At 40.5% G+C, this 14,334-nt stretch overlaps 1 protein-coding gene across 1 annotated transcript in view; it reads left to right on the top strand.

Moving 5' to 3' along the window:
* TBX15 (T-box transcription factor 15) overlaps positions 1-10,004 on the top strand; it is a 57,552-nt gene extending 47,548 nt beyond the window's left edge. Inside the window, exons 2-3 of the mRNA XM_040054374.2 lie at positions 6,322-6,535; positions 9,938-10,004. Of these exons, the coding sequence (XP_039910308.2) occupies positions 6,322-6,535; positions 9,938-10,004 (281 nt within the window). The remainder of the gene's footprint in view (positions 1-6,321; positions 6,536-9,937) is intronic.
* The last annotated feature ends 4,330 nt before the right edge of the window (positions 10,005-14,334 follow it).

The raw sequence follows: 14,334 nt of genomic DNA, 5'->3' as shown, positions 1-14,334 counted from the left end.
ACCACGGCCAGATAAATTTCCACTCTTACAAACTGCTTGCACTTAGTGAGTTCCTGTTCTTTCACATTTATGGGGTTGTGACATTTTGTTTCCAAATTCCAGTAATGTCACACTGCTTTATGCATGGTTCTTAGGCTGCTGATTTCGTGGGGTGGCAGTAGCTGGTTTGAAAATCATAAATCTAAAAAGAAAGATGAGATCTGTCTGGAATCAGCAGCAAGAACAAGGTGCCCACTCTGCTAATTTCAGCTGAGTTCATAGGAAAACAATAAAAACAACAAAAAAATAAAGTACCCTAAATTTTCTTTGTCCAAACATGTCCCAGATTTTGTACCTTCTTTGTTGTCTGCAGGTCCTAATGGCCAGCAAATAAACTGCAGGGGAGAGGGAAAGACCACCTGTTGCACTAAATATTCACAAACCCTGCAAACAAAAATAAACAGTAAAACACCAAACCCTTAACAGCTTGTAACAGCTGCCACATTCCACCCAAGAGAAATCTTTATGCTAATGGAATCTGACAGGATCTACATTAGGTATCTACACATACAGGGAAGGAGGGGGAAAAAAAAAAAAAAAAAAAAAAAAAAAAAAAAAGGAGTCATTAGAGAAAGAGAGTAAGTCTGTTGGGCTCCTCTGAGTAGGTGATGTTTTCTGTATTTAAGTCTTTTACCATTGTTCCCACTCCTGTAGTTTACATTTTTGATAGTTTGAAGTAAAACATTTGTTGAGTGCATGAGCTGCACTTAACAAAAGAGCTGCAAGGACTAAACTGAGCTCTATTTCTTTTATTGGTTAAGTAAGGGAGTGCTGTGCTCCAGCTGCAGCAAAAAATCTGTTGAAGATTCATTTGTGAATATGCGTAGAAAATAGTCTTTAAATATCTTACATACCAGTTTGCCTCTTGTACCAAATTGATGAAAACCCAGAAAATTTACATGAGGAATACCAACCATAGAAAGAAGTCAGGCAGTAGCACCTTGCTGATTTGTGTGGGACAGCTCTGATCCCAGGACACTGGTGCTGGAAACTGGTTGGAGTTATTGTCTATCATCTTGGAGCACTCAGTGCAAATGCAAATACACTCAGAGTCTCCACACTTGTCAGAATGCCAACAAGAAGCCTGGGGACTTGTGGATCAGAAGAAAATGTATGTTGAGGATTTTTCAGGGTGATGCAGAGATAGTAGATATGTGAAAGGGATTAAGAAAGAAAAAATCTGAACTACTTTCACTTTCTTCTACAAGCTCAGAAATGGCCGAAGGTAGCCCTGGAAACTTTGAAAATGACCTTCTGGTCTGATTAGACTCAAAGGTTGCTAAAAGTGCTGAGAAATTTCCTCTCCTCCAATTCTGTGAAACTGTAGTAAGTAGCTGGATGCATGGTCAATGTGGTAAGAAGGAATGGTTGGAAGCCATCCAACAGGGCAGTAGAAAAAGGAACTGCCTTTTTGCACAGTGACAGTGAAAGAGGTTTATGTTTCAGGCCTTAGAGAGTTTTTTTGCACGTTGAACCCAGGGGTCTTTTCCATGAAATTTGCAGTATTTTCCCATTAGATAGCTTCAACCTCCTTGAAATGCAGTTCTTGCAATAGCCTGCCTGGCTTTGACAGGTCAGTCCAGGTCCCATGGTCAAAAACAAGGGACAATTTTAGTACTTCCTCTGTATTATCTGTAGGGAAAAACCTATTAGTCTGGAAGAGTTAAGCATTGGCGCTTCCCTGTGGTCGTCATGTCTGTCTCCACAAAGACTGAAATGTTTGTGTTTTCTTCTGGCTACGCATCCCTCCACAGAACAGCAGAAATAATTGGTGGAAGCAGCAGAAAGAAAAGAACATGAAGAATGAGCAACAGTGGAAATGGATAGTTTAAATGAGATTTGCAAGACTTGGGGAATGAAGGAGGCAGAGTGAGAGTAACTGTGCAGTCAGCAGCAGCTTTGGAGATGTTCACCTCCATAGCTGTGGTGCAGCAGGAAGGGCCCTGCTTTAAGCAGACAGGTGAGAGGAATGACCTCGTAAAGAAAAGCAGTGAAGATCAGAAAGTGCAAGTTCATGGGTTCCTGTAAATCAATAAGGAACATTTTGAGCTGAGGCAGTCCCATCTGAAACTCCAGAGAAATACTGTAGGTTTAGAAATCTCAGTTGCATCTATTCACACTTTTTTAATGGTCAGTGATGGATGAGCTGGTTGTGAAGTATTATTTCTCAAGGACCATAACCTAGCAAGAGAAAATCATAAAACTACTTTAATTGCTGAGGGTTTAACTTAGGCCTAAAGTGGCACAAATTACAGATTCCTCAGGGTTGAAAGAGACCTTCACAATCATCTGCAACAGTCAAATGAGCACCACCATAATGACCCCAGAACCACATCCCTAAGCGCCACATCCAGACACAGTAGGATTGTCGCCTAACTTAGTGCAAGAGAGTCAGCACTCCTGGGGCAGTGTTCTGAGAAGGTCTGCTAACTCTGAAAGGAAGCCATGGGGGATCTGCATTTCCCTCTGACTTGAGAGACTTTGAGTTCAGAATGTGGGCTTTTATATAAAGCACCACTTAAAGGAGAGACAAATACTCTTATCTTGTCACTTTGGAGCTAGAAGAAATTAGAGGTAGCTTATCTTCCTCAGAAATCCTTCTGTTTGTCTTTCAGTCATAGACAATATGTAGTACCAGCCCCAAGTCTGCATTGTTGGGTGCTCACTGTTTTATAAATCATGTTGGTGCTTCAGGAGCTGTTGCCTGCTTTCCCTCTGCTCACTCCAATGTAAAATAAAAGTTAACTTCTTTGAGTTTAGCAAAGCCGCATCCCGCTGAAGCTGAAGTGTGTGAAGTAATCAAGTTCCCAGTTTGAATGCCAGAAGAATATTCAGATCTTCTTCCTGATTGTTCCATTGCAAGCAAGTACGTGCACAGAGTGTCTTGAGCTGTGCTAGCTGCCAGCTGGCAGTTAATTACTACGCAGGGAAACTGGTTCACCCTCCTTCCCGCTAAAGATTGCTCACTTACAGATGTTCACACCTGTTTCTTGATTAATTCAAAATCCTAGGACATGGAGAGAACTCTAGTTAAAAGTCACAGAGTCTTATAGACCTGGCTGTCACTAGGGTTGAATTTCACATGTCAGATGCACTTAACCTCTCCTGAATTCCCTGGGTCTGGACTAAGTGTCTCCAACTGGATGACAACATTCAAGAGAGCTTAGCTCAGGAAAGGCTGAAGAAAACACAAAACATGTCTTGGTGCTTATTGAGTCTGAACTAAGACCAACAACACTAGTGACTCTCCATTTCCAAAATTAGAAGGAGAGGTAGTTACTGTTTTGTGCACTAACTTGGGGTTAATAATAGTTCATAACTCAGGGCATCGAGTAGTATCCTTGGGGAAAAAAGAGCTCTATTCTTCTTTGTGTGGTACCACATGTTTGGGTAGATAGTGGCTTATCAGTAATTACTGAACTACTTCTGCAATTCTTGAATTGTATCAGCATGGAAAATTATATCCAAGGTTATGGCTCTCCATCGACTTCCATAATTAAAGAACGGCTGCTCCAGCAGTCTGTAAAGTCACTGCAATGATATCAGTATAAATCAGTGAGAGGGGACTCAAGCCTCTGATACTTAGTTTTTTTGCAGCATGCTATTCCAGTTAATTCCCAGGGATTCCCAAAGCTCCAGCCACATGCCCGGCTTGAAAGGCTGTCCGGGAAATGCCGGAATGAAGTGGGGACAGCACCTAGCCAAGTGCCATCTGTTGGCCGTTCACCATACTGCCTCAGAGGACTGTCGTGAGCGCCTGAACGAAGCACCGATGATGAGGTCTAAACCCGTCTTTAGTTCAGACCTACAGTTTAGTACTTCATTTCAGAGGGAGGGCTCCACTTTTCCCTAGATGCAGTCCCTTCAGACTCCCGGTGTAGTTTAAGTTGGACATTTGGAAGAATTTCTTCACAGAAAAGGTGATTAGACTTTGGAATGGGCTGCCCAGGGAGGTGATGGAGTCACTGTCCCTGCTTAAGGAAAGGCTGGACATGGCACTTGTTGTCATGTGATAGACTGGACTTGATGATCTCAGAGGTCTTGTCCAGCCTAATAGATTCTGTGATTTTGTGATCTCAGAGAAGATGTAAGACCTCTGGTTAGTGGTTTAGGACATGAGCAGGTATACAAACAGATCTTACTGTGATTTGTGAAGTATCCTCTCTCTTTTTGTTGAAGGACAAATTGATCAACCATTCCTAGGGAGAACTAAGCATAGTGACCCTACTCATGCTTACTTCTTCAACACTTTGAGGTGAAATAATTTGAGCTAGGGGAAGAAGATTTGCTCCTGTGTCGCTGGGGCAGTGAAGCAGGGAGCAAATGTCTCAGTCCCTCTGTACTCTCAGATTGATCATCTGTCCTGTGGCCACAGAACCCCAGAAGATTACCCCATATTTTCTTGAATCACCTTGTGTGTAGGATATTAGTTTTGGATGTAGGACTGGTCTCCATGTAACAATCCTCTGTGCATAACTTTGTGCCACTGCTTTAGAGGCATGGATTTATTACTGCTTCAGCATAACTTGGGATTCCATGGGAGACGTAAAAAACACCGTTTTCAAAATTGATTGGGAGCAGTAAGTACAGAACATTTCTTATGCCCCGCAGAATTTCTACATCGTACTGTCAGATTGTCTAAATAACTGACAAAGCTCACTGAAAACACCCCTCATGCACAGTGTCTGCTGTCCAGTGCAATCACCTAGGGCTCTCATAAAAGAAATGCTTCCTGATGACACCTGGGACTGGAAGTTTCTCATAAACAATCAGTCAAACAGTTTATGTCTATACCACAGCAAAATGGATTTTCCAGAAACATTTCCATGTGGCAGGAGGTGAGGAAGGTGGTTCTGTGGGAGGTATCTTCACTGCCTCCTTATCCACAGCCCTCTGTATGGATGTGCAAGCTGTAAACCTTAGGCTCAGCCTCCACGACCTCAGGGTTGTTAAAGAGCTTCTGGCATTTTCTTGGTGTGGAAGGAATTTTACATGCCATGATTTAATCACATTTTCTAGCATAGATTGTTACTTTTTGTCTCCTTAGGTTTCCTTTGCAGACAGAGATTTCTCTTTCTTTCTTCAGGTGCAGAGAACACATGCAAACAGCTGTTTTGTTCATTCACTGGGATGCTTTTATTGGTGTGATCAATGAGGACACTCTAAAATAATGTTTCTGTATGTTCATTGAAATCTGCAGAGCTCTTCCTGAGCCATTTGATGGAGTGTTTAGCCTAATTTTATTCTTTTCCTAATCATCTATATAATACTTGTGCAAATTTATTAAAAATAAGGTTTGAAACATAAGCACATTGCTTTGCCGAATGTATTGTGAGTTATTTTGATGCAATGTGGGTTGCAACACTTCTATTTACAAAATTTCTTATCCCCCTCTGTGAAAATGAGGACTGAATATATACAGCATACCTATCTAATAAATACATAAATATTTTTGCAAAGAAATTACCACCTGATTTGACATGCCAGTCCAGACTTTTAAACTAGTTGAACTTCATTTTTTTTGTTTGTTTGTTTATTTTTTAAGCAAACCTCCTTCTTCTCCCCTATACAGGTGGTTGTGTCATGAGAACTTTCCTGCTGTTTGCTTCAGTTGTTTCCTTAGTAGCATATTCCATATGTTTACTATCACCTTTTTTTGTCCTTTAGTAGCCTAGAGCACTTTCCTCACCAAGAGCTTCATGGTCATCTTTCCAGGAAATATCATTGTTCAAAAAAAGTTTTATAGGAGCAAATAAAACACATTTCCAGAATAGTGCTGCCAAATAGCAAAATAATAAAAAAAAGTTTGTTGTTTTTGATGACAAAGATATTCAAGGGAATAAAAATTGCATTGTTTAAAAATAACCAGCTCTTTAGTAGTACTGCAGGAGAATATTCAATTCAATGGAATGCAGTTTTCCAGTAAGCCCACCTTATCTTAGCTTGAAATGACAGGTTGAATTAATTTTGTTTGTTTGTCTGTTTCTGTTTTTCATATATATTTTCTACTCCTGCCATTGCTTGCTACTATTTATATTTTACTTTGAGGGTATTTTTTCCAGTCATTTCTAAAATTTTACAAAAGAAGTCAGATATCATGATGGAAACTCAAAGCCCCAAATCAGGCTATAAATCACAAAACCCCATATATATATTTGCCATATAAAATGCCACTGTACAATTCTTTAGCACTTCCTGCGTTGACTTTCCTCCTCTTCCCTCCTCTTCCCCCTCACAGTAGGTAGAACTGAAGGGTCTTACCTGGCTTTTTTTATTTTGCAGACTCAGAACAGAGCACTGGGTCAGACACAGAGGTGCTGGCAGAAAGGACATCCTGCTCATTTGGCTCCCATTCTGATCTTACATCTGGTGGCTCAGGCCCTCAGCCTCCTCCACCTTCATCCATGGAAGAGATCCAGGTAGAGCTGCAGTGTGCGGACCTCTGGAAAAGATTTCATGACATTGGGACAGAGATGATCATCACGAAAGCAGGCAGGTAAGACATCTCTGGCTTTCTGTCTAGTTAAAAAAGGAATCATAACCAGACAAACCAATTTTTATTTCACTGTGGGTTTTTTGTTTTGTTTTGTTTTGTTTTGTTTTTCCTTTCTTGGTAATCTCAAGGGGTAAATACGCATGAAAAATTAAACAGCTGTCTGAGTTTCTCAGCTGTATCTCTTATTAGCTTTCTTAAGACAACTAAAGTTGTTTCATATGACTGTTTGAATAAGTGTCTCCAAAGGAGAATGGCCAGCTGCAGGAAACCATTGAGGATAGTTGTTCCTTCAAGCAAATAAATCAGGAAAAAATCATTGCATTGTTGGCTGTACTGAATTTAGGATGAGCTATGAATTTGGGGGTGAGCCATTTGAGTTTCCTTTCAAGTTTCCATAGCACTTCATGAGCTTATTGATTTAATCTCAAATGTAGTGAAAATCAAACTCACCTTTGCACCAAATGAATGTCTTCCTGCAGCTCTAAATAGATGCAGTGGTAATGACTTCCAGTATAAAAACTGTGCAAGCTTAATGTTTTCCTTGGCTATTGCAGTGATAGCATGACAGCTGAGGCTAGAAGGAGCCACTAATTAGCCAGATTTTTGAAAAAGGAAAACCTCGCCATGACAAGGGAAGTCCTTCACTGCTGACTACTGTTTATAAATGGCTAGGAGTCGCCAAAGCTCTTGGCAAATAGTTGCCAAAACACGACCTAGAGGTAGTTGTACATTTCTAGATGTCCCAAACTAGAATTTTTAGGCACGTTTGCATTTGCAGGCCGTTTTTTACCTCCACCTGATTGAGGTTTTAATTCCGATTGACGCGGAGAAGGAGGGAGTCAGCACCACGGACAGAGCCCGCTAAGGCGAGCAAACACCGGGAGTGACCCGGGAGCTGTCCCGACTGTGCCGCAGAGATGCGGCCGGGAAATTTTACCCACGTTTTGGGGAAAACCCACAGTGCTCTATTGTTTACTGCATTGTTTCATATCTGTGCTCCCAAAACTTGCCAGAACAGCTTGACTTGTTGTTTTACATTCTTGTGAAGTGTGGGCTATTGCTCTCTAACCCCAGAAAGTCCAGATAATTCAAGGAAAGTTACACTGAATAAATAACCCAGATGATCCCTGAAAAAGATTATCAGAACCAGATTAGCTGCCAGCTTTATATTTCAGTGGCAAAGGAAGCATTTTTCATCAGTACAGAGAGGGCTGCTGGTTTTGACCTTCTGCCTCAAATGGAAGAGGCAAAGTAACAGGAATGATATCACTTGCTATTGTGCAACACCTCTTCTCTGGAGACGTTAAAGCAGACACAGAAAAAATCATTATTATCCTCTTTTCATAGGTGGTGACATTGAGACCTAAACAGAATAAATGATCTGTCCAGCATCATTAAATATGTTACTCGAAGAATCAACTTCTTTGGGTTTGTCGTCCTGGTGCCTGGACCATGCTGTTTCAGAAACTTAAAATAACACATTATTACCTGTTAGAATAACTATAATTAATTCTCTGATGACACATGGAGTAGATACACCTAAAAGCAGGATAAATATCTCTGTGCCTACCCATTCAAATGAAAATGGTCAGAACTTAGTGGTATGAAAAGGATCTTGGCAGCTCATACATTTCTGAATAAAATAGCTGACGTTTCTGACCTTTTACAAGCTCCAGTGTGGATAATTCTTTCACTTACAGAAGACCAGGCATCAGAATAGAGTCATAACTTCCCAAGTAAGTCATATCTTCATTATAATCAGGAATAATTTTCTTTCTCCTTGAAATGCTTGTAATTATTTGAATACTGATGGCCAACAGTTGCATTACTGCCCACATAAAATCTATGCAACTGCTAAATAGATGTGGTTTTTTTCTGCTTGATGAAGTTCTCCAGAAGTGATGTGAACAATATTGGAGGGCTGCTGTGTTGTTTGTTTGTTTGTTGGTTGGTTGGTTGGTTGGTGTTGTTTTTTTTTTCCATTGACTACATTTGTAGGTTAATCATTCCAAAGCATAATGAGGAGCTGGGCAGTTTCTCTAGGTAATACACCTGTTTATTGAGGATGGTCCTTACAGGTGTGATAGAATTTGCAAATTAAATGTTTAAACAGTTCAACAGGTTAAAGAGTTTTCTCTCAGAGATGTATCTGTGATGGGTGAGAGCTGGGTCTAGCAGTCCTGTTTCTCCATATGAGACGTATGGTATATGATGAACTTCAGAGATTAGATTTTATTATTTCTGGCCTAAATACAGAACTAGTTATTACCTGAAGATTTCCTACTACTTATTCATATTGTTAGAGACACGTAGTGTAATTTGCATCTTCTTCCTTCCCCACAGAAGATTTTGCTCTTGTTGCTTTCTCTTTGGAAACCTTGAGTCCCACAAGGCCTTCTTGTTTTGAAAGCCATTATAATTACAGACTCAGTTGCCTATAACTACAGCTGCTCCTTAATTTTCTGTGATTTTTAAAGCACTTCCTGGTTCCTGCCTGTCCCCACAGTGTCTCTCTGCTCTTGCTGTGTAATGCTAATTTCTAACCTACGTTCTCATTTCAAACATATTTCTGGGCCTATATCCTGCCTATGTCAGGCACACTGCACTTTTTGACTTTCAGACTCCTACTCTCACTCACTTCTGATTCTGCTTTGTTGTTTTTCTTTTCATGATGCTGTATTTATAGATGCCTTTTTTTTTTTTTTTTGTCTGTTTCCATTGCCTTACTCCAGTCCTCTTATAACTCTTCCTTTTTCCATTCCATCAAAACATTGTAATTTAGATTTTAATAAGATGTTTATAAAAAGGCTTCTTTGTCCCTTGTGTTAAAGATGCAAATGGCTGTCAGCTGCAGTCATTCAAATCTGCAATTTACCTTTATCTACTTTTTGTTCGAAAGGTAACCTTGGACTCTGTCCGAAATGAAATAAATTCATCTTAAGACCCAGGTCATACTGATTTGAACAACTAGTCTTAAAATAATTTTTTAACTCTTTTTCTCTACTCTCCTTTACTAATAGTGATCACACTGGCAGCATCAGTGGAGTAATTTGAAACCTTTCCCAAATCCTTACAATCCCCGTCTAATGTCCATGATCACCAGAGCTGTAGGGGTATCTGTTCGTTAACTGATGCATAGAAGTGCTGCCCAAAGTGGGAAAAAAGTGCACTTATTCCTGGGGGAATACACTCTAGGGAAAGCTTGGTCTCCTCCTCCGGAAGGGAAGGGCTGCCTACTGTTCATGGAGGTGGTTTTTTGAGTGCTACCATGCATACCAGCACATCCAAGAAGTATCATTCTGGGAACACAGGTTCTACCCGTAACAGAGCTAGGATCTCATCTCAGCCATGGGGGAAACAATCTCATCTGTCATATCACAATTATTGTATCTGTATTGCCAGATGGCTCAAACGAAAATGTCGATGGCCAGGATTGGTAGTAAGACTGGAAAAAGTCATCAGTGAGTGAAACAGGTGACCTTGTCCTCTCCTGACTTTTCTGTGCCTCCTGATAGGTTAAGTGCACTTTGCCTGCAGTCTCTTTGCCTCCCTGAAATCATGAGTCTGAGCTGTTTGTAGCATGTACTTGGGGCTGTTTACATTATCAGGTGTTATTTTTTCTTTCTGGTGGAAAAGAGGGTGGGTTCCAAAGTGCTCCTCAGTTAGAGAGAGCAACAGAGATTTTGTAATCAAGCTCTGTTGATGATGAAGGGGCCCAGGAGAGGATTTCTCAAAGCAAGGGCTGGCAGGCCACAGCTACCAAACCGATTTTTAGAGTTCCTGGCTCCATGGGCCAGATAAACTTGCTCCAGCTTCCAGAAGAATGTCGCCTTTGGGAGCAACAAGATCTGTTGGTCTCCCTCTCCTTCAGAAACAATAAATCCATTTGCTACCAAGCCATGCCCTCAGCTTTTCCTCTCAAAACACACATGATCCCATACTGCAGAGGGAAATGGAAGGGCATTCCTCCATTGCCTTTCCTTACCTTTCCTTGCCTTGCCTTCCTTTCCTTCACTCCTTACACATTTGTTTCTCTAAAGAAATATACATTTGTCATCAGTCTTAAATGCAAGGAAATATGAGATATGAATTAACAAGAATAACTTCAAGTTGCCCTGTTAACTCACACATACTGTTAACACTGTGCATATTTAATCTGCATATCTAAATCAGATTATTTTGCAGAGTTTCTCAATTGGATGTTTTTTATGCCTTGAAAATGACTATTCTGTCTACTTCTTTTGCTACATTTGAAGAGCGCATCCCTTCATTTTAGGCTTTGCATTTATTAGATGTCACCCTTATGCAAGTCTACTCTTATCTAAGTTCCTGACTTAAGGGTAAGAAACTGAAACTTATTCTGTTGGGGAAAGAATTCCAGTTTGGGGATATACCTGTGATCCTCCTCCTTTGACCAGTTTTCACAAAGTAAAATTAAATTATATTTTAAAAGAAAATCTTAACCACCACAACCACAAAAAAATTATACTGCTACCTGCCACAACCCAACTACTTCTTTTTTTGTTGAAAGTTCCCAAACATGGTTCTTATTATGAGTGCCCTCCTATGCTGGCAAACACTATTTTAATCAAGTTCTAGGGATATTTATCTATCATTAGTTTTCTTCACATTAAATAAATAAGTTCATAAACTTCAACCTCATTATGGAGGAAAACAGAAATTGAGTAGACTGAGGCACATAGTTGTTACTAAAATGCTTTAAAAAACGCTTTTAAGTGGTTCTAAAGCACTTGGAATAACTTATTTCATATCACATCGTATTTCCCCTAAAAGGGTACTGTGTGTAAGTTCACAGTCTAAGTTTAGGAAGACTGTTTTCCTGCTGAGTGGTAAAGCTAACATATAAATAACTTGATCATCCCAAACTGCTGCTGATATAAAACCTCCTCCTAAAATATATCAGATGTCATCACATGTTCCCTATGAAAACAGACAGCCTTCTTGTCTGTAGCTGTTGACTGTGAAGCTGATACCTTTCTAGATGAAAGATTCTTGACTGTTTATTAATACAGCTGTATCCAAACGGCCTGAATTCCTTCCAAACCTTTGAGCCTCTTGTTTTCTATAAGGCTGGTGTCTCTGGGCAATCAAGAGTCAGCCAAGAGGAAATGCAGAGAACAGGGACTTTACCAGGATTATACACGAGCACATCCCTAAGTCTCCACTGTTAGCCTCTGGCTTCTCTATATCCCTCTTTCCACACAGCAGTGCTGCTGGAGACCTGCTGTGACAGTTCCAGGCCACATCTTTATGGCAAAGAAACCTAAGGTACTTTTGTACCCACAGAAAAAGGAAAACAGTAATAATTTACAAAACTTTAAAGGTCCACTTAAACCTTAGAGAAAGTAGTGGGATCAGCTGAGCTCTCTCCCGATCATTTTAGAGATTAACCTCTAAGCCTGCTGAATGGTCTGTGGTAATCTTTTACAAGGTATTTCGTAAACAAACAACACCACAGGCTATACTGCAACTTTACAAGGGGCTGCAGATTTGGAGAGAGCTTCTTGGGACACACAGCGCATTCAATTTTCCCTACACAGTGTGCAGACTTAGACTCAAAGAGACTCTGATTTAATGCTGGGTTTCTCATCAACCCTCTGAAACATGACCTACTTCTTTAGCTGCTCCCAAGCTACCTCTCTCTAATTAAAGAGAGCTGGACTGTAAAATGCCACATCCTGTACCCATTTGGCTTGGCAGATTTAATGAGCCATTGTGGCAGAAACAAGGTAATGCCCTCAAGCCACTGAAGACTAATCCATTATTCCTTCCCCACCTCCCCCCCAGTCATTCTACAAGCAAACTCACACCATCAGGTTCACAAATTGCTCTCTCCTTGAAGGGTTTCTGCAGACGATTTTTCTGACAGTTTTACGTCTCTCATAACTCGGGTTAGCTGTGCTGTGGCAGCTGTGGGGTGGTGCTCTCCCCATCCCCCACGATAAATATGCCCTTTTCTGAAGCAGATGCAGTTACTAATAGGTCAGATCTTATCTTCTCAGTGTGGCCTGAAATGAAAGAGCTGTGGGTAAGGCAAAGTCTGAGCATCAACCTCCTCCTCCTTCCCACCCTCTTCTGCAAGTGGCTATATGTGGTTTGTCTGGGAAAGAACGGAATAGATTCCCATGATCCCATCCCTGTCATGCAAAGTTTGAGAGACATGTCTGGAGATGTTGACAGGACCTTTCCTCTTTTCTTCCTCCTGCAGGCGGTGTTCACTAGCAATACTGTAAGAAACAGAAATGTTGAAAGGAGAACTAAATCTTCTTCTCTGACATTTCACTGCTTCTCACTAACAGAAGGGAAAGTGTCATGATGGTTTGTAGGGGTGGCTCCTAGAAACATTTCTTGTACATTTTCCTACTATTTTAGCGTTGTGATTTTAAATTACCCTTTAATATCCTACCTCTAGCCACGTACTTCCATCCCACGAGGATATGTCTAATTATCAGAGAAGCAGAATATGATTTTGTATAAGCATCCAGTACTTTTGGGTTTTCTCCTACCAGAGCTCTGTATTTTCTAGGCAGAAGTCATTCAGTTGAGTAACACCATCCTATAGGACCTCAGCTTAAGTTTTTCTCAGGTAGAGGCTGAGGTGCCACTCAGGAGGTAGAGCTCAGGTCTGAGTTAACAGTCAGTGGAACAATGCAACATTTCTTTCAGTGCTCAGCTCTGATTTCAGTGTTGCTCAATTCCTTCTGCACCTCATTCAGTTCAGCTCCTCAGATTTTATGAAGGTGTAAAAATACCACATTAGTTGCAAATATAATGTGGCATAAGTAATTCCCTCAGCATGCTCTTTGAGGGAGGTGTAGAATAGAAATTGGTCTACTGGCCAACATAAAATTTTCAAGGAGAAGTTATGCCAGAGCCACACTAGCACTAACATGCTTTAAGGTTAAAATTGTCCTGATCTGTTCTCTTCTGAAATAATTGCCTAGCTACAAACACTTCCACAAGAGTGACTGTGTTTAGCAGAGCTCAACTTGTGCTCAGAGAAGAAGAAAAAGGTTGGGAATTGTTCTTTGTTGGTGCAGAGTTTCATACTTTATCTATCAGGAGAAAATGCTTAAGATGGATCTGAATCACATAGCATAGAAAAGATGACACCTATTAAAAAGATTGCACAAAACACTACCAGGACTTCAAGGAAACAAAGACAATAATAGCAGTGTTTCTGTTGAATGTGAAATACGTTCCTAATAAGCAGATTAATTTGAGGGATGTTTTTTTCTTAAAAGCTATAAACATGAGAGTGAGAGTATCTTTCAAGATGATGTATTTGCTTTAAATGTTACCTCAGTACGGTCAAACTCTATACTGAAATGTGATTATCTCAAACAAACAAACAAACAAACAAACAAACAAACAAACAAACAAACAAACAAACAAAAAAGAGAGAGAGAACTAAAGTGATCCTGCATTTAATGGAATGTGAGAGAAGAATTACAGGTGGGTGGCCAGTGGGGAAAACACAAGGTAAAACGCACACTGCCCATCCTAGGGATGCCTTAGAGAGGACGATTTGTGTGAAGCCTAGCAGGACTGTCTGCTAGGAACTGGGAATAGAGTGCTTGACTGTGAGTATTTTATCATTACTTACAGGTTGTTATCCTGTTACCCCATTTTCTAAGTGGGAAAAAATTGAAGCTTCAAACCACTGCCAGCACAGTCTTTTCTACCCACACCAAGCCCAGAGGAGTCATTCCAAGGACTGGCCTGTGTAAAGCAGCATGCTTCTGGTACCAGAGAGAGATACAAGGAACCTCCTTGGT

Source organism: Hirundo rustica, chromosome 2 (genome assembly GCF_015227805.2).
Source record: "Hirundo rustica isolate bHirRus1 chromosome 2, bHirRus1.pri.v3, whole genome shotgun sequence".
NCBI classification, from domain to species: Eukaryota; Metazoa; Chordata; class Aves; order Passeriformes; family Hirundinidae; genus Hirundo; species Hirundo rustica.
Note: the sequence above shows the minus strand (reverse complement) of the source record. Positions and strands in the feature narration are given on the sequence as shown.